This window comes from Polyodon spathula, chromosome 5, assembly GCF_017654505.1.
Source record: "Polyodon spathula isolate WHYD16114869_AA chromosome 5, ASM1765450v1, whole genome shotgun sequence".
Classification (NCBI taxonomy): domain Eukaryota; kingdom Metazoa; phylum Chordata; class Actinopteri; order Acipenseriformes; family Polyodontidae; genus Polyodon; species Polyodon spathula.
In genome coordinates this window covers 16,477,156-16,497,093 of record NC_054538.1, presented here as the reverse complement: position 1 = coordinate 16,497,093, position 19,938 = coordinate 16,477,156, and the positions used below count along the sequence as shown (strand labels likewise).

The 19,938-nt window shown below is 35.9% G+C and overlaps 1 protein-coding gene across 2 annotated transcripts; it reads right to left on the bottom strand.

Moving 5' to 3' along the window:
• Positions 1–429: 429 nt before the first annotated feature.
• On the bottom strand, positions 430–8,295 carry LOC121315626 (bis(5'-adenosyl)-triphosphatase enpp4-like). Of its 2 annotated transcripts, none has more exons than XM_041249878.1 (4): positions 8,188–8,295; positions 3,441–4,339; positions 2,851–3,021; positions 430–2,630 (listed from the first exon to the last, which is right to left on the bottom strand). In XM_041249878.1, exons 1-4 carry the CDS (start codon positions 8,208–8,210, stop codon positions 2,245–2,247), a joined length of 1,479 nt encoding a protein of 492 aa, XP_041105812.1. In that variant the 5' UTR covers positions 8,211–8,295; the 3' UTR covers positions 430–2,244. The 2 variants fall into 2 exon arrangements, with proteins under 2 accessions (XP_041105812.1, XP_041105814.1); XM_041249880.1 differs by having other exon boundaries at positions 430–2,612.
• Positions 8,296–19,938: the final 11,643 nt, after the last annotated feature.

Sequence of the window (19,938 nt, the reverse complement as noted above, 5' to 3'; positions counted from 1 at the left end):
CAATAGTTATAGCTCGTCATGGTCCTGCATGCAGGAAGAACTACACCAATAAATCAATGAAGTCTGTGGATCTCTATCCTGGGTGTCACTTCAATGGACAGCAATGGATCTATCAGCAATGTCTAAGACCTGCTGATTGATTACTCATCCCTGAGTCAGGACCATTGGATACTGGACACCTGTTCATGGTTCCTTGGAGCTGTCCTTGCCAGTACTATGGTCATTGCTTTTCTCCTAGTATTTTTGAAACAAGTTACTAACTACAAAAATAATTAAATCACAAGCTTTCAAGACCTGAGGTCTCTTCTTGAGGTGAGGTCTTAAAAGCTTATGATTTAATTATTTTTTAGTTAGTCCAATAAAAGGCATCACCTCTCCTTCTCTTTGCCTGTCAAATGATCTTAAGAAATGAGTCAAACACTTTTTTGTTTTTCAAAATGTCTTTACTATAAACTGTACATGCACACAAAGGTATACAAGTTCATATTTTGATATATTCTCATTTGGCAAATAATAAACCACATGGCAGAAGGCCTTTCGTATCCAAATTCCACATAAAGCTGTGGCGTTCAAGAACAAAAATTGACAAATGATGTTCTGTACCTTGGAAATAAAAACATTTATCTGGATGGTAGCAATGAAAACAGCATTTTTTGTGGGATGAGGCTGTTGCTATGGTAGGACATATTTCCCACAGGTTGACCATCCTAATTATCATATCTACTGCAACAAAGCACAGATAATTTAATAGAAACACACTAAATACAAGCAACCAGTATCCAGCACAAGTACGGTACACTGGTTGCCTCAATTTATGCTGTAGTTACAAAAATAAATACAAAAATAAACTGAAATGTAGGTTTTCCCTGCAGAAGTCAGTGCAGTAACAGTTATTTTCCAAGTTCTATTATACTTACTTTTTTTTTTAATAACTTATTTTAAATCTTTAAATTTTCCCTGACACACATCATACATTTTTTGTTTTTTTTAGGTTTTTTTTTTTGAGAAACTGGCCTATTGTTATCACTAACTATTGCATCTTGGAAAACTATCCAAAATATATATCTAAAACATATTTTCCAAAATAATTATTGCTTATGAAGTTTGCACAATTTCACATTTCCTATTCTACAACACCAATGAGAGGAACAGCCCTAATAAGTCACTTTCAGACTGTATAGCCTACGTTACCTCTGCCAAGTTTTCAAGCAAGAGTCATGCAACAAAAAACTCCCAATGCAATGAAATCAGTTGTGAACTGGTGGCAGACAGTGGGGTAAATATCTGCCAACATTTAACAATATTGTTTTACTAGGTCTAACAAATGCTGATTAAAGCTTCAGTGTCCCACAAACAACCATGTTTAACTTTACACTACAGTAGAACTTAAAAACTGGCCTGACTTCACACAAGCATGCATAAATGCAACCAGATAGGCAATGGTATAAATAGTGTGCTGGTCACGAAGGCGGAAATTACTGTACCAACAAATGTATCCAGACAAAGGTGCAACAGATTTAAAAGTAAGCCTGAAATGCAGGCAATTTTACTAGGAACATTTTAGTTATGCACTATAGGTTAAACTTATGGCACAATCTTCTAGGATATTTAAATGCATTGGCTTGTGACATAATTGGTAAAATTATGAACACAAAGAAAGTGTGTAAGACTTAAGTTAAACTGTTTGCAGTGCAAACATTGAAATGTATGTTTGGTTACTGGTGGGCACAAATACATTTCAACTACAGCACTGAAAGCTCTAAAACACCTCAGAAATAAAGACATTTTCATTTTGAAGATCTGATTCCCTAGATTATATCAATTGACAGAGGCAGTTTAAAAATTCACAAATTTGACTGAATTATCTTTGCTTGACTGGAATTAAATCAGTATGTGTTAAAAATATATTTATATATTTTTTTTTAACTAGATTCATGGATTAAAAGATCACTCCAAATTGATACATCTGTCCACATGGTGTCCTACAGGGTATTAGTTTTATTTATGAATATAAATTAAACTACCCTTCACATAACCCAATATATACCAGGTGTTTCAAAAGTCGTTGCATATAACACACTATATCATGCAGTGGGCCAGGACGTTTGAAATACCCTGCATTTTGAGCAGAATTCCAAGTTACACCACACAAACGCAGGTAGGTGCCTGGCTTTTGCGATTGTACTGTGCTGATCGGTGGGTTTAAATAGCAATTCAATGGAATGATGTAAAACTGAATGCATTCTACCCAATTAAGGGATCATCATCATCATCGTCCTGCAGCTCAAGGCGTGCGAAGGCACGAGACGAGGGCGACGCGTTGCTCTTCATGACAATCAGGCACGTTAGAGCGGTCAGCAAGATAAAGACACCAATGACTATCCCTATGACTTCTGGAAGATTAACACACCACTCGCTGGCAAGCATACACTTTGTGTTGGTAAAAGTGCCATTGTTGGGTTGCTCTTCCAGTCTCAGCAGATGGCACATTAGTGAGTAGATGTCCACGGTGTTGATGCTGTTCAGTCTGTAGCCCTTGCGAAAGGCAGGGCCATGGGCTGCCAGAAAGGGGTGCATGCTGGGTAAAGTGTTGTCATAGCCATGATCGCCCACTGGAGAGAGAATTAAAACTATGCGTTTTTATTATTTAACTTTTGTTTTAGATAATAATAATAATAATAATAATAAATAATAATAATAATAATAATAATAATAATAATAATAATAACTGGTATTAATATTTAAATAGCAAATACTGCAGAGTAGGTAAAGCCACGCATTTTTATGTCAATTCATCCTCTTACAGCAGAATTTGTTTTGTGATGAACCTGTAAGGACAAGAATACTTACACCGAGGAAGTGATCCATTCTGAACAATAGTCCACCCTTCGTCAGCAACAAGGATAATGGGCTGGATCCTCCTATTGTTCTTGTAATGCAGCCTATCTGGAATGTCCTCTTTCATGTACGCTTTCATATGAGGGTTACACTTCTTCAGCAGATTATAGACGTAAGTTACATCTGTAAAAAAACAAACAAAAAAAAAGTTTTAAATAAAGGTTTGTAATGCTTTCATGAAGGCTCCTGACTAATCTAATATGTACAGCGTTTTAAATTTCAGATAAGTAAAGCATTTCTTTGGATTAGGAGATAAACTGTCTTTAAAAGTAAACCACATACTGCGTATTTACAGGATTAAAAATTCATAACATTGCAATTACAAAAAAAAAGTGTTGGTATAAATCTATTGCTTTCAAGTACACATATATAGATTAGGGAAATGTAATGTAGATCTTCTGAGTTTTGTAAACTGTACTTTTAATGTCTGGTTGAAAGTACTGGGAAAATCAAAATAACTATGTTTCTTCTTTATAATGTCTAACCTCTTTAACTGCTCATGATATCTGACCTGGATACTCAACCAAGAAAAACATTCTTACTGGTCAGCGGTAAAATTGCAGAAACAGGAGTCAAATCCACCAAGGTGTAATTTTTCGGACCAATGCAGTCATCAAGCCGTATCAGCCTGTCTGAGGAACACTGGACCATTCCATGATCACTTGTAATGATGACATTAATGTTGCTCCATAGCTCCGTCTGTTTGAGTTTGTCAATCAGGTAGCCAATATGATCATCCACTTCTTTCAGTGCCTTTGTCATTTCCGTTATATTATCTGGTCCATATAAGTGGCCGGAGTAGTCTGGATCCTCCCAGTACAGTGCTGCAAACTTCACTAAATCTTGGCTAAGCCATTTTGTAAGGTTGCCAACTCTCTCTTGAAATGACACATTATGCTGATACTTTAAATAATATGAAGCTGTCAGATTGTGAATCTTAATGTCTGTCCCGGGCCACATGGCTGCAGCACTCTTGTAACCTTTCTGCTGAATGGATACCCAGAGTGGTGTGGCCTGCTCCCACCAAAACGAGTCTGAATCATGGCTTAAAGAAAATGTCTCATTTGCGTCCGGATCATACATACTGCTTGAGAGAATGCCATGACTTTCAGCATAACGGCCAGTAACTATGCTGTAATGGTTGGGGAAAGTTTTGGTAATAAAGACATTTTCCACATGGTCCACAAGGACGCCATCAGAAAAGAACTTCTCAAGATTTGGAAAGCTGTACTTCTTTAAGTAGTCTGCCTTGAAGCCGTCAAAAGAGACAATTAGTAACGGGGTGACAGTGCTGTTCCCCAACACAGTGTCGTTCTCAATGCCATGCCCATGACACGTAGAGAATCCAGAAAAAACAAGAAGTACAAATAAACAGCAAGCTAACATTGTGGAGAATTTGAGCTTCTTTTTCTTGCCGATTGTTCCTCTTCTGCTGCAGTACCTTCAAATAAAACACAAGTATTTAATGTTTTAATGAAAGAACAAGACAGTATAACAGAATAGCATGACAGTCTGTATGTTATGTAACATAAACAGAGTCTGATTTATATAAAAATGAGTACAATATTGAAAGTCAATAACTATCACACATGTGATCATTATGCAGGGGCTTTTATTAAAATGGCAAAAATGAAATGTTATTTTTTTAATGCTGTACATTTTCCAGCAATACAGTACTTCCCATTGCATCCCTGCCGTGTTCAGAAAGTTCAGAACATGTACACTATTTAGCAAATGCATAAACTGAAAGGTTAAAGAGTTTAAGGTTCAGTTAAGAAGTATAGGCTCCAGCTGAAAAGCATCCTTGTGATTATTTTAACCAAGACTCCGTCAGCAGTCTATTTAAAGGTTAACTGAATAACACCGACTTTAAAACCCAGCTATTTTTTTTTTTTTTAAGTATCATCTAAAAATGACTGGCCAATACATTAACAGAAAACGCAACTGGGCAATACATGTATTGCAATCCTTTTTTTTAAACTACATGAGACCTCATCTAACAGAAGTAATATCCATACACATTGCAGGAGAACACAGAGAGAAACTACTTTCCCCCAGCAGAATATTCTAAAACCTAGGCTTATTAGATACTGTGTTAGTGCCGTCATACAGAAATGTCACACACAAGGATACTTGTCATATTACCCCATTTCCAAAACTGGTTTGTACAGCATTTTTATAAACAGGGTCTCATAACTAATCATTGTTCAGTTTGGTGCCAAAATTGAATTTCGACTTTACTGTAGCATAAATATATTAATTTTTTTATAAGTATCTAATCCTTAGTATTAGTTGTATGTCTTCTGTCTTAAAAATACGTATTTCTTATTTAATTGTACATATTGTGAGACCTCAAAAAAAACAACCGTGAAACTTTGAAAACATTGAATTAGGGCAGCATAGTAATTTACTGTCAACAATGCATTTACAATTAACCAAAATATACAGTAGTTCTCTCATCTCTGAAGCCTGCACTGTAAACCCCACCCCCAAGATCTAGGAGTTAGATTTTTTCTTTTTTCAAAAGGACATTAAATTTTACACCTTCTGAGATGCAGCATGATATGGCATGCAACTGATAGTACAGCACAAGACCAAGGATAAACGGTAAGCATAAGATACAAGTTTAAAACACTGCAAGGTTTCTAAGAAAATAAAAAGAATAGAATTGTGTGTGCCAAACACAGCATACTGTTCTTCAGACATTAGAAACCTGACCTCAATAATGGCAGCCATATTAGTAGAGAAATGACTGTCATGGTCACCCACACGACAGTAGGATGGAGGATTTATATAACCCTGTAAAGTCACTATCGCAAATGGTCCGACATATGAGGCTCTGACACTGCAACGACAGCCGCTATAAACACAGATGCAAATGTAGTCTGACTCCCTTAGGCTTATACATTTTACATTTTTTGGTTAAGTGGTTCTCTGGATATATAAAAATGTATGCCTTGAGTCACAGCAAGAAATAGTGTAATGTACATCTGAATGGAAAATAAAAAAATAAAAAAAATTGCCATGCTCAGTTTCAAAATTGGACAGACGATTACGTATAGAAAGCATGTCAACAAATGGTAGGAGAACCTGTTGTATCTATTTAAACTCTCTTCTATGCAACAACATCATCTATTTATCAGTCAGCAGGGCCTTTGTGCCTCTTTCCATGCAAATATATATATATATATATATATATATATATATATATATATATATATATATATATATATATATATTGTATTGTATGTTGTCAAATACAAATAATGTAAGACCAATAGCATGAGGCGTACAATAATAAAATACACTACAGTTCATTATAGTCTATAAAGTACAGATTTATAAAATGTTTAAAAATGCATTGCATTTTTGATCTTATGTACTTTAAACAGTTCACAAATTTTACCAGACATAGTACAAAGACATCTTTGGGAAAAATAACCAGCCATGCAGATTCAAATTATATAGTGTATTAAAGGATGTTACATTTCCCAGTCTTCTTAAGCAATAAGAAAATCAGTAATGTACCATGTGAACCAAAACAACTGTTAGAATCCCTTCATGCTGTACTTCTCAATTTGCTCTGAAATGTTAATCTAATTTGGTAACATAATGTTGTAGTGAGGATTTCAAGATTATGGGATGTGATGTCTGATCGTTGTAAACGAATATATTAACAACTGACCAAACAGTGACATTCTTGTAACACTAAACATGCCGAATTATGCTCACTACGGTAAAGCACAGAAAAACAAACATGAAAGCTTAAGTCACAGTTAGTGTACAATAGCAGCACAAAACATTATACAAAATGTGAATTTGTTTCACAAAATTATATATCTTTGTACTGGGGACATTTCGCGTCAAATTCTGAGAAGCAGCTCCCAAATTACAGGCTCCAATAGTCAATTAGGTGCCACTAATAAGACACAGATCACACCATTAAAGTAATAAACATGAGGCTTTATCCCATATTATTGTCTACCAGTAATGCTTTTCACAAAATACATGTTGGGGGACTTTTTGCAGGGAAAATTATATTTGGGGTTTCCCTGTGGGAATAATTCCCTGATTAATTTCTTGAAAACAGTAAAGTGAAACAAAAACACATTCGATAGGCATATTTACTGTCATGTAATAGTATACTTCACACTTAATGCTGTAAAATATATCCATGTATTTAAACTCCCATATGTAAAATAAAATACATCTATACAGTATACATATATCCGCTGTATTTGAAAATGTTAAGGTGGCCTTCTTATGAGCTCACTACAGATTTCCACAGATAAACAGGAGACTGCTAGTTGTGCATCCCTCCAGAACAATTAAAATACTTTACAGACTTGTCATTTCAGTACGGTCGTGGCAGGAAACCATTGGTGACCACACAATGCTGTAACAATAGCTGGTATTTCTGTTTTCAAACATTTATATTTTCTATCAGTTCAAATTGCATTTTATTATTATTTATGTTGTGTTTTCATACAAAACAGTAACTACCCAACCTAAATATATTACATACCAGCATTGCCATGCCTTCCATCACAACGTTGACATTCACTGCACAGCACTAGACTTACCTGTACTACCAATACTTATTACTAGTTTGCCAGCGTTCATCTCATTCTAACAATAGATTTTAGGTCGGTGTTACGCAGATTTCTATATCCCCTTATATTTGACGCTTGCGTAGATCAAGATCGCTATACGTGAAGGCGTGATGCTAAAATGTGTTTTTAAAAAATAGTTTTATAAGGCAACTTTTAATCAAGGATTTCGTGAATTGAGCAACGCGGGAGGCTTAGCGTACTACTGTAGAAAATCAGTGGTGTTAAATGTGCCGTTTTATTTTGCTACATAATTAGTTTGGTCTTGTTTTCAATGTTTGTTGCAAACAACATCAGAGGTTTACAACACTACTGTTCATTTTTAATTAGCCAATCAACCTGACAGGAATTTATGCAAAACAATCAGCACCGGCGTCTTTAATCACTGACTAGAAGGAGTTGAAATTGCATAATCATTATGACTGCTTTGAGAAATATATATAAGCAAAACAGGTCTCCACAGATAAATATATTTAAAAAAAAACATACATAGATAAGTTATCAAAGTAAAGACATGTTTAACAAGTAATGTATAGTTACAATGTTAAAACCAGGAAGACAGTTAAAATTACGGAAACACAAACATACACACCTACACAGTATGGCCACAGTGACAATATACAAGTTACTTTACAACATGCAATTACTTCAACTGTCTTCTCAGTTTATCAATACTTACTTTCCCTTCTGCGACGCCGTCATAAACTAATTACTTTCCAGTATGTTTACCTAGTATTGCAATTAAGAACTTCTAGCAATAACTTCCTGAAAGAAACAGTTCCGTGACGTCTTCAGAATGGCAGTTAATCTGTCCATTAAGAACAGACTTGAAGGAGGGCGTGCACCCTACACTAACTCACGTGCATAAACAGTTGTGGATTTTTTTGGGGGGTGTGGGACGGGGGGGTCTGTTGCACAATCTAATCTTGCTTTTCTACTTCAGTGAGCAGAGACAGCGTTGCTGTTTTTCGTTTATAGTAGACTAACACGGTTGTTTTAAATTCAAGCTTCATACAGTGAAGACCTCATATTTTTACAACATAAGTTGTTGATACATTTTTTCTGTTAACAGAGCTGTGTATTGTGTATTATTGATGATGGCGCAGCCCAGAATTTGACAGTCCACGCCGGTTAATACTGCTCTGCATCTCTGACACTCACCTACCTGGTTCCAAACAACATGGCGCTGCAGTGTTTTCGGCGCTCGCTTTTTTTAAAGGGAAGAACAACTAATTAAAAAGGAAGAAAACTGTCTCAAATAAGGGAAATTGCATTATTATTTATTTATTTATTTATTTATTTATTTCTTAGCAGGCGCCCTTACCCAGGGCGAGTTACAGTTGTATACAAAAAATAAATAAATAATTACAGTACATAAGAGCAAGATACAAAACACAACAGTTACATCAGGGTTAGATGCGAGTGCAGGTGAAATACAAGATACTACAGATTGACTTAAATGCAGGATTAAATGCAGTAAAATAGGGAGCAGATAAGTGTATGTTAAAGTGCATTAAAGGCAGTGCTATATTGTCCAGAAGGGAAGAGTTGAGTTTTAAAGGTACTGTTGAAGGTGTGTCTTGAGGAGGCTCCGGGTGGTGGTCAGGGAATGGGCAGTCCTGACACCCGTTCCAACACTTCGGGGCGAGGGAGGAGGAGGGGACTGAGGCAAGGGAGCATAGAGGAGGTATCTCACTTTGATAAAGCCAAGTCACAGGCAGTAATTGTGCGTGTGCGCTTATTATTTCAATAATTTACATAAAAGACACAATGCAGTATTTTTTTTAAATGGCATGTTTACACAGATAACCATGAACTAAACTAAAAGAATAGATAGCGTCTCGCTTTGTTTCGATTTGTCAACACTACTCCAGAACAATTATTCAGAAAAAGTGGATTCGTAACTAAATATACTACGATGTTTCCCTTGTCTGGTATATATATATATATATATATATATATATATATATATATATATATATATATATATATATATATATATATATATATATATATATATATATATATATATATATATATATATATATATTGTGAGATAGCAGGGAGGGGGTTAAAATCCTTCCCTGCTAAAAACCTTGTGAGAATGCACATTTGGGTGTTATGGGGTTTAATTGTGTAATTGTTTTATTGTTTAGTTAATCCCCTGCACCTGGTGGTAATTGTAAATTAGAGCCAGGTGCAGGGTATTTAAGAGAGGCAGCCAGTCTGTTCCAGGCTGCTGCTGAGAGAAGAGCCCGACTGTGTGAGTGAGCAGTCGTATTGAGGTATTGTGTGAGGGTGTGTTTTTGAATGTTTGTGGCAGGTAAACGGTTTAGCCGTCCTGCGTGATAGTTAGGTTCCTGTTTATGTTTAGTGAGTGCTCCAAATAGGAGCTAGGTGTTTGTTTTGTGTTTTTTCATTTGGTGTTTATTAAAAGTGAGCGTGAGCGCTGTTTCAGTAGAATCCTGTGTGTTGGGTCGTGATTGAGAAGGGAGAAGAACCCGTGAGAGCCTGTGTGGCGAGCAAAAAGGTGACGTGTGTGTGTGTGTATATATATATATATATATATATATATATATATATATATATATATATATATATTTATATATATATAATTACACATGTCTTCTTATATATAAATTAAATTCTACATACTGAAATGTATTATTTTTCTCAATAACAGTCGGAGAAATCCAGTGCTTATCCGGCATATTAACACCCCGCCTCTGCTCACGAATGATTGGAAAGCTGTCGGATCTTTCACTTTCCCTTTGGCTACTCACTCGCCTTCGATTTTCATGCAGAATACCGTGAATGGCCTCTGCTTGCTTATGATTATTGGACAGCTGCGTAATTTAAGAACAGGTGCTGCGGGCACGGGGGCCTGGCTTTGCGGGCACCACTTTGAGGGTCACCGGGTTAGGGTGTTAGGAGAGATGAGGGTCTGGAGGTAGCTGGGTGCAGTCAGGTCAAGGCATCGGTAGTGGAGTTCAAAGAGTCTTGAACTGGATGTGAGCGGTGATCGGGGGTGTATTTGCCATGTGTAAATAATAAAAAAAAAAAAAAAAATTTAAAGCGTTAATATTTCAAACATCTGTTTTTCCAGATTTAACTTGAATCTTATTTTTCCCCAATATTTATAAATGTTGTGAAAATATTTGTTAAATATGTACATTCAGATATAATTTATAAATCTAATTACACTATTTAACATTTAGCTAAATATTTAACTGGTGCCTTTAAAGCCAAAGTTAGTGCCAGTATGAAGGCTAAAACTACCAAAAATGTTCAGAGCTCAAGATCAGAATCTCAGGATGATGATGACGATGAAAATGAGTGATGGCTCGAAAAATCAAAAAAATACAAGTCCCGAGAATTCTCAGCTCGCTGACTTCATCTTTCAAAATACTGCTTATCTCAACTAATCGTGTAGTACTGATGACAGTAACAACATGCTTGCAAGCTGAAGGTTATGGGTTAAAATTCCACATATTCCAGACCTTTATTTTTTATAAAGCTTTTTTTGCAGGCAAATGTTCTATTTTGAAAGATATAAATGATTTAATAGAAGTGATATGTGTGTTCCCTAGTCTATTTCCATGTTGACAAAACAAGTTAATTGTCGTTGAAACTGGATGTCCTGTAATGTACATATGCGTGGATAAAAGTGCCTGGCGTCTGCAGAAAATACGTCGGGAGAAGTTCCTCTGTTACCAGGATCGTTTGTTTGGTAAGCTGTTAGTACAGATCTGCACGCTTTTTTAGTTCGCATTTTAGTCACTTGATGTGGACTAAATCATCTTTTCATGTTCCCTACACGTTGCAGTTTCATTGTAGCTGATCATTCTAAAATAAAAAAAATATTAATAACAAATATATATTTAATTGAAAGCATCTCTTTCTGTAGTTTTTGTTCTGTACTAATGTCTCACACAATGTCACTTTTTTAATGGAAGCCTAGTGTGCGCACATGAATTCATGTATGGTATATACATGTAATGCCAGTTAGAGGCACAAATCCAACAACAGTAAAAAAAAAAAATAAAAATGATATATACAGGCTCCCTTGAGAAATATATGTACAACATATCAAAACGTTGGGCATCTGGCTCTTTGAGCTTATATATACACACACACAGTGCCTTGCAAAAATATTCAGACCTCTGACCAATTCTCTCATGTTACTGAATTACAAATGGCACATTGAAATTTTGTTCTGTCTGATATTTTATTTATTAACACTTAAACTCAATCAATTATTATAAGGTGACATTGGTTTTATGTTGGGAAATAAAACTGAAATATCTTGCTTGCATAAGTATTCAACCCCCACACATTAATATTTGGTAGAGCCACCTTTCGCTGCAATAACAGCTTTAAGTCATTTGGGGTAAGTATGTACTAGCTTTGCACACAGTGTCAGAGTAATTTTGGCCCATTCTTGGCAGATTTGCTCCAGGTTGTTTAGGTTGGTTGGACGACGCTCGTGGACCGCAATTTTCAAATAGTGCCACAGATTCTCAATGGGATTGAGATCAGAACTTTGACTGGGCCACTGTAGGACATTCATCTTTTTGTTCTTGAGCCACTCCACTGTTTCTTTGGTCTTGTGCTTGGGATCATTGTTCTGCTGAACGGTGAATTTCCTCCCAAGCTTCAGTTTTTTAGCGGACTGAAGCAGATTCTCTTGCAGTATTTTTCTGTATTTTACTCCATCCATTTTTCCTTCAATTGTAACAAGATGCCCAGTCCCTGTTGATAAAAAGCATCCCCACAGCATGATGCTGCCACCACCATACTTCACTGTAGGGATGGTGTGTCTTGAGGCATGGGCAGTGTTAGGTTTGCGCCACACATAGCGCTTTGAGTTTTGGCTAAAAATCTCTATCTTGGTCTCATCTGACCACAAAACCTTTTCCCACATCGCAGCTGGGTCACTGTCATGCTTTCTGGCAAACTCCAGACATGCTTTCAGATGGTACTTTTTGAGTAACAGCTTCTTTCTTGCAACTCTCCCATACAGGCCAGTGTTATGCAGAGCTCTTGATATGGTTGACTGGTGCACCATTACTCCACTCCCAGCCACTGAACTCTAGCTCCTTCAAAGTGATTGTTGGCCTCTCTGTGGCTTCTCTCACAAGTCTCCTTCTTGTTTGAGTGCTGAGTTTTGAGGGACGGCCTTTTCTTGGCAGTGCCTGGGTGGTGTGATGCAGCTTCCACTCCTGATTATTGATTTAACTGTGCTCTCTGGGATATCCAAACACTTGGAAATTATTTTGTACCCTTTCCCTAATCTATGCATTTGTATTACTTTATCTCTAACTTCTGTAGAATGCTCTTTGGTCTTCATTTTCCTTCAGATTCACAGTCTTACCAATGATCCTACAACAGTGGGGTTTTTATCCATAAAATGTGACAGCAACTTTAATGGTTCACAGGTACAGGCCAATGGTAAGGTAATTGTGTCCTCGTTAGGGCAATTTCTTTCATCAGTGCAAACTGGGAGCATCCACAGCACAGGGGTTGAATACTTATGCAAGCAAGATATTTCAGTTTTTTATTTTTCTTAAAAATATTTCCCATCCCATTAAACCAGTGGAATGTTATTTAACTAAGACTCAAAGTCACAATTTTTTTTATAGTTTGTCTTGCTCTTTAAAGTTACATGGTACACATTAAGTCATTATACTCTCTTACCATCCCCAGACCTGGTCCCCAACTCCTATGAAAACGTTCCGTATATAGATATATAAATATAGATTATAGTATATATATATATATATATCTATATATATATCGAAATATATATTTTCCAAAATAGCTTTGACCCTAAAGGGTTAAAAATGGACATCATTGCAGCTGGCTGTGAGGTTTTAAGTGGAGAAAAAATTATAGAAATATGTTTATTTGTACAATATTTTACCAGAGATATATGAATAAGGCGGGACAGTCGAGACTTGGGCTATATAGAGCGTGTACGGTAATTGCTTTTTTGCAGTTTGCACTGCCTTATAAATTTAAAAAATAATGTTTTTATTTATTTATGTTTTGAAACCGATCTGCTGTCCACCTGATTTTGCTGTTAGCTGCACAAAACATTTTTAATATAACCACCAATTTCACTTCCTCTAAATGTATTTCTCTTTCTTTAGCCCTGATGTTAAAGCAGCAGTCTTTTTTGGGCATCTTACTAGCAGTTAGTGATGGGAAAAGTGAAGCCTTGAGAATCACTCAGCCTTCATTGGTTTGCCATAAAGTTCACTGATCCAAATCGCATGAAGCAATTTGTGCTCTTTAGTGCCATCTAAATGGTAGATTTGTACAACCCATTGTCTTTAAAGGATGTGTTACGGTCAATATTGTTTCTCAAAGTCAGCAATACTCAGAAAATCGATATTTGCACCATAGAAGAAAATCTCTTTCCGCCATGACTTTCAATTTCATGTCTGAGATTAAAAAAATGTTATCCCAAAGGTGATTGGCTACTCTTGTAATTACGCAGCATGACTGTAAAATTATCAGCCCCACCCCTACGTAGGTACTACTGTAACATGACCAGCTCCTACATAGAAAATGTGTTTATTTAGAACACGTAGTATTTTATGTATACTGATTGGTCCAAATCAATATGTGTACAAATATTTGAAACCTGTACTAAAAAACATATTTTTGACCCGTATGGCCTTCCATAGTATACTACGCTTTAACGCGTACCGCAAAATAACATCACACCTGTATTAGTAGAAACTCTGGGTCCCTTTTATATTTTGTTACGTGATGCTACTTTCTTTTTATGACACCCATAACTCTGATTTAGCATTTAGTCTAGATAGAGGATGTATCTGGTATGTTTCTTATTTTTAACAATCCATTTGGCTTTTTTGTTTTTCTATGAATAGGTTAATACCACTGATGAAAACATTGTAATGTATCAGACAGATTTTGGTTTAAACATTGCCTGAAAAACATACTCATAAATCAAAAACATGCTTCTTTGCCATATAGTACTTCATCTACTGGTGCACTGAAGTGTTTTCAAATTTGTCACAAAAATGTAGACATGCCATGTCACTACATGGACAATTTGGAACTTAATCTAATCTGAAACAGAATTTGCTTCTGAGAATCAGATGTCAGAACAGAAAGAGTACAGCAAATCAAATCAGTCTAAAAAATAGAAAATATGCTCCCAAGATTTAGACAAAACTAATACAGAAATCCTGTAGCTCAGAGTCCGACAGCATTAAGGAGTTGCGATACCAGGTTATGGCACAATATGTCCTGTAGACATTACTGGGAATTACATACAGACTTACATGTGTAGTCCAGTTTACTTTCGGGTGGTGATAAGTGGGGGGAAAAAAAAAGGTAAAATAACTTCATACTATTAGCATAATGTTATTTCATAATGACAGTGAATGGACCACTAATATAGTCAATTTGGGTACTGAGAGAATTTGTTGTTAAGTGAAATTTTAATGCTAGAACTATGCTATCCATTATAATTCACATATTAAGCTGTCAAAAACATCTGATTAGAAAGCCATGCTGTTGTAAACCCCCTTTTCACCTTGCAAAGGCTACAATCAATGAAAGTGCCTTCTAGAGCAGGATGTAGACAACTCTGGTCTTGGAGTGCCACAAACACTTGTGGTTTTTGTTTACCTGAGCCCTAATTGATTCAAAGAGTGGCTTAATTGATCAGAATTACCATGTGTTCCAGGTATTTAGCAATTGATGATTAAGAGTTACCTACACAACCTGCAGGATTGTGGCACTCCAGGACCAGGGATGCCTACCCCTGCTCTAGAGCCTTTTTAAAAGAGAAAGACCTATTTCAGCCATTACAAAAGACATTTGAAATCACATTTTACAAACTAAAGTTTGTTCTTTATTGTCTTAATTTACTATAATCTTTAAAAAAAATACCTGTACAACTCTTAATTCTGCAGCTTAGATGTTATATAACAAGGCAACACCTAATGACACAGCTTGAAATATAATTAATTATGTTTCCTTATGCAGGAAATAAATTATAAAGTTCTTAAATCGACTACGCCACAGGGAATTATAAAATAATAAACAAATATTAGAGGTTCACACACGCACAAGTACTTTTAAATTGACAGTAGAGGAATCCCCAGCAACTTTCACAAATACACTATGACAAGTCAGATACAGTTTGGCAGTATAAAAATACACAGATTAACCAACCCTGTGATTTACAGTAGCAGCACTACATGTTCGGTAGTTGGGGGGGATCTGGAACTAGTAATATAACAAACCCTAGGGAGCCTATTCTCCAGCATAAACACTGCACAGTTTTTAAATCTCTGGGGAGATCATTGCAATTTCACAGCGGGCGTTTTGATTGGGAGTTTCCTGATTGCTCTCACTTGGCAATCATCTCCCAATCAGACTGTTTGTTCTCTAATGGCCTGGATTTTTATGGGCACTCCTGACCTGTGTACAATAGAGAGACACAAACCAGGGCTCAATTAGAAAATATTACAAATCAACCACAGTGAAACAAACTCAAACATCTAATACAATAGAAATAGTGAAATGTGGTTTAATCAGAAAAACAATATTTAGTGAAAAAAAGAAACCAAAATAAAGTAACCCCATACAGCTATATAATGACAGTTGTCGTCTTATTATTCAGTAGACAACATTTTGGTGGGTGCATTTTAAGAATAGGGTCAAGGTGGTTCCATGCAAAGGCTGTGTAAACAAAAACTGCTTTAACTGTCTTGGCTTTTGTGCAAAGAGTTTGATGTGTCCTTTTGTATGTGTCGGGATGTACAGCTTGTTTAAGGGTTAGGGTGTACAAGTTCTGGGAAAATAGACACAATAGAAACACAGAATAAACTGGGTTTCTATAGTAGCTAAATAATGCATACCTTATATAATTTCAAACTTTGTCTTTGTTTCCTGCCTCTTCTTGGCTAATGTCACAAGTGCCCCTAAAACCCATTCTCTCTTGTACAAGATGGTAGTGCCTTTTTAATGGAAAGCTCATGCTGCAGAAATGTATGGTCCTTCGATAGAACCAACTTCATTTCTTTGGGGGTTCCCTACTGATGATGGAAATGATAATGCGGCTTGGAAACCCCTTGACATGAAAAATAGTTAATTCTGGCCAACTCAGATATTTTGGATGAAAGAAATACCTGATAAAATAGCCCTCTGTGATCAAATTGAAATGCATGAACATAATAGTTATCAGTCCAGAACCCTTACTCCTTGTGGGAAACCCTCTCTGAAAAGGGAAAAAGACAAGCACATACCCAGCTTAAAGTATGGGTGTCAGAAGTGTAGAACTAGGCTACCACAAGCAGAACTAAAAAACATGTCCTGCTTGTACTCACATGGTAAAACATTGCAAAATCATATTTGAATGCAGTGGTGTACAAGGATTATCATTCTCTCATTTTAATGTTGAACCAGACAATGTGAAGAGAATTGAATGTATGTGGTGTAATGCAGATCATTAAGTAAAATAATGCAAACATGGGAGCCCTGTTAGCAGGTTTTTTGCAGGTATCAGGTGTTTAAAACTGTCACCCACACTTGCAATGGTGGCTTTTACAGACCCACTGAGAGCAGAACCAGACAAAGATTTTCAATCCTGCTGGAAACAATCTGATATCCTGGATGCAAACTGGACACTGTGATCAAAAGACCATTGTTACAAGTAACTGTTAAAGGCAATTATGATATTGTAAAACTCTGTACGATTTTAAAAATCGTTAAACAAGCAGAACTATTATTGCAGAAATCTGGTTTAGCCTAAATGAAGATTCAGTAAAACAAAAAATCTATGACCTAATTTAATAACTGTGAAAGTGCCCTTTGGAATGTGCTTGTAGCCAAATATCTTATCAGAAGAAGTAGCCTAACCTAAATAAAAGCCCCTTGCTTGGGAAGTCTTAGCTAAAGATGTGCTAGGAGCCACTTGGTACCAGAAGAATGTTTTAGCAAACAAGGCAGGGCTTACTGACCTAACCAGATGGTTTAGCTCCAAGACAGGTTGGCTGTTTATTCTTATCTGAAGGTGGTGATAAAACTCCATAGTAGCAAAACAATATATTTTAAAGCAAGGCAGGACTAACTGACAGAACAGGTTCTTTAAATCAAGGACACCTCCTCTTTATATCTTTATCTTAACAAAGTGATATGGCTCCATGGTACCAGAGAAATATGTTATTAGCTTTTAGAGATAACCTCATATATCCTGGGGTTATAAAAATAGAGGAAAGCTAGGTACTGCATATACTGTAGTTTATTCATCAGTAAAGTATGGTAACACAAACTTAGCTGATCCATCTGCCTGGAGATCTTCCTGTAAAGCTGACTGCTGGTGTTGTATTCAGAACCTTTAGTTTTGGTAAGCATAATCTTGCATTTGTATCTCACCTATATTGAAGCATAAGGCAAAATGATAGGATTATTAAATTTAGCTTTAAAAAGGCTGTTATATTGTATGCTGTGGGTGCTTTCAAACTGAATAAAAGTATTTTGCATGGTTTCTGTAACTTTCTGCTGGATTCATTTCAATATTTTTTTAATGACATAGAAAAAATCACATGATTTAAAAAAATGTCAATGGCTTCAGGTAATGCAAAGGCTTTGTTTTATTCTGTGGCAAAAGCTTAAATCAAACCCCTATCAATAGGCAACATTTTGGAGTAAGTAATACCTGTTTTGCGTGTTGATTATTCTTTACACTTTCTCACTGCCAGAAGTATTTAGTATATACTGTATCTAACCAAATAATTTCATATGTCAAAGTTGAAAATCTAAAACAGCTTCATATAAACACAAATCTCTACTTTTTTTAAAACCAGTGCTTATTGGGTAAGGGTTGTGGCAAGTAAAACAAGAGCATTTTAACTTGCCACTGCAAACAGTATTCTAAGGTCTGTTTTGATTATTAAACAGGGATACTGTATTCACTAAACTGTTCTATACTGTTGTCAACCTCTTCAACAGTCCATGAAATTTGATTTAACTCACAAAAAACTTGAACTCATGAGTTATTTACTGTAGACAGCAGACCATTTTTCACAGAAACCAAGAAATATGAGCCCCTTTATATCTGTAATCTCTTTTTAAAACAGTTTACAAGAAACTTAAACATTTCCTCATGAATTGAAATTGAGTATTTGTTGTATTGTGTACAGGCATGAGCTTCATCAAATTGATACAATTAAGTGATAAGGGCTTTTATACAATTATGTAAAACACATTCTAGTGTGTCTTTATATTAATATATGTTCAATCTGAATCGATCAATGGAGTTATGTGGTCTTCTTGTTATTCCAGTCTATCAAGCTGTAAAGAAAGTGTGCATACTGTACTCTGCACTACCAGTCAATGTTTGCAAACAGCAAGAACCCTAGAGTTGTGCTCGCTCTGTTTTGTTTCTTGAACAATAATAACAGTTTGAAAATGTAATTTATAGTAAAGTGCTTTTTTGATGTAAACAAGGACTACTAGAGAAAAATGTAGTAAATAAATGCTAAGTATTTTTTGGTCTCAAATCTTACATGATTGCAGGATAATTGTCCATAGTATTGTAACAACTGTTCGTCTAGTAAGCTCATGCCTTATCTACATGTACAGCCTAAAATTGATGAGCATTAATGATATCTGACATTTTAAGCCAATACAATAACCATTGGTTTCTGAATTGATATTGTTGGTTATCTCTTTAAGAAATTAAAACAAAATGTCTAATTTTCTCCTATTGTGTGTCCTTCACAGGAAACCCGGCAGCCTTGTTGCTGTTGTTAAGTCTTCCCATCAAAGTCGCAGGAGCTCCTGAGTGTGAATGTAGCTGTGACTTGTGACGGCTCTCAGTATTTATCCACTAGCTATAGCTTCTGCCTTGTAGTTGGTTAGGAGGAGATATATTCTGCATTTGTTATGGGTTCCTAGGACTGTTCTTTGGTGTGGCGAGTATTATGACCTTAACATCCATTGCAGTGATTCTATTAGCACTGACATCAACATTACAAATCACTAGTAATACCACATTAAAAAAAAGAAAAATCCCTTATATTGCCATCATAGAGAAAACTGTGACTCTTTTTTGCTTAACTAACCTTCTGTGATATTGAGCAGAAAAGAATAGAACGGTTACCTGTCAAATAATCTCAAAGCCTCCCTTCATTTTAATAATCCTATTGTCATTTAAGTTTAAAATGTCATCATCTGCTGGGTAGTTATACAGTCAGCATGCCACTTTGTAACACTTTTGTGGAAAACCAACCAAAAAAACAGCAATTAAACTTTATGGGGGAAGGCAACAAATGGCGGGAAACCAGATTCCAGTACCACACTTACAAGTTTGACTGCATTTACTGACTAGTAAAGTCTCTGTTTTTAAGATAACAGTAGAAACACAGTTGACTGTTGCATTGTC

What these genes read in the sequence shown, in the direction of transcription:
- LOC121315626 (XM_041249878.1), bottom strand. Translation starts at nt 8,210, where the DNA reads ATGACGGCGTCGCAGAAGGGAAA. An exon ending in ACGGCGTCGCAGAAGGGAAA is followed by an intron (nt 4,340 to 8,187) that starts GTAAGTATTGAT and finishes TTTTATTTGAAG; the next exon opens with GTACTGCAGCAGAAGAGGAA. An exon ending in GAATGGATCACTTCCTCGGT is followed by an intron (nt 2,631 to 2,850) that starts GTAAGTATTCTT and finishes AAAAACGCATAG; the next exon opens with TTTTAATTCTCTCTCCAGTG.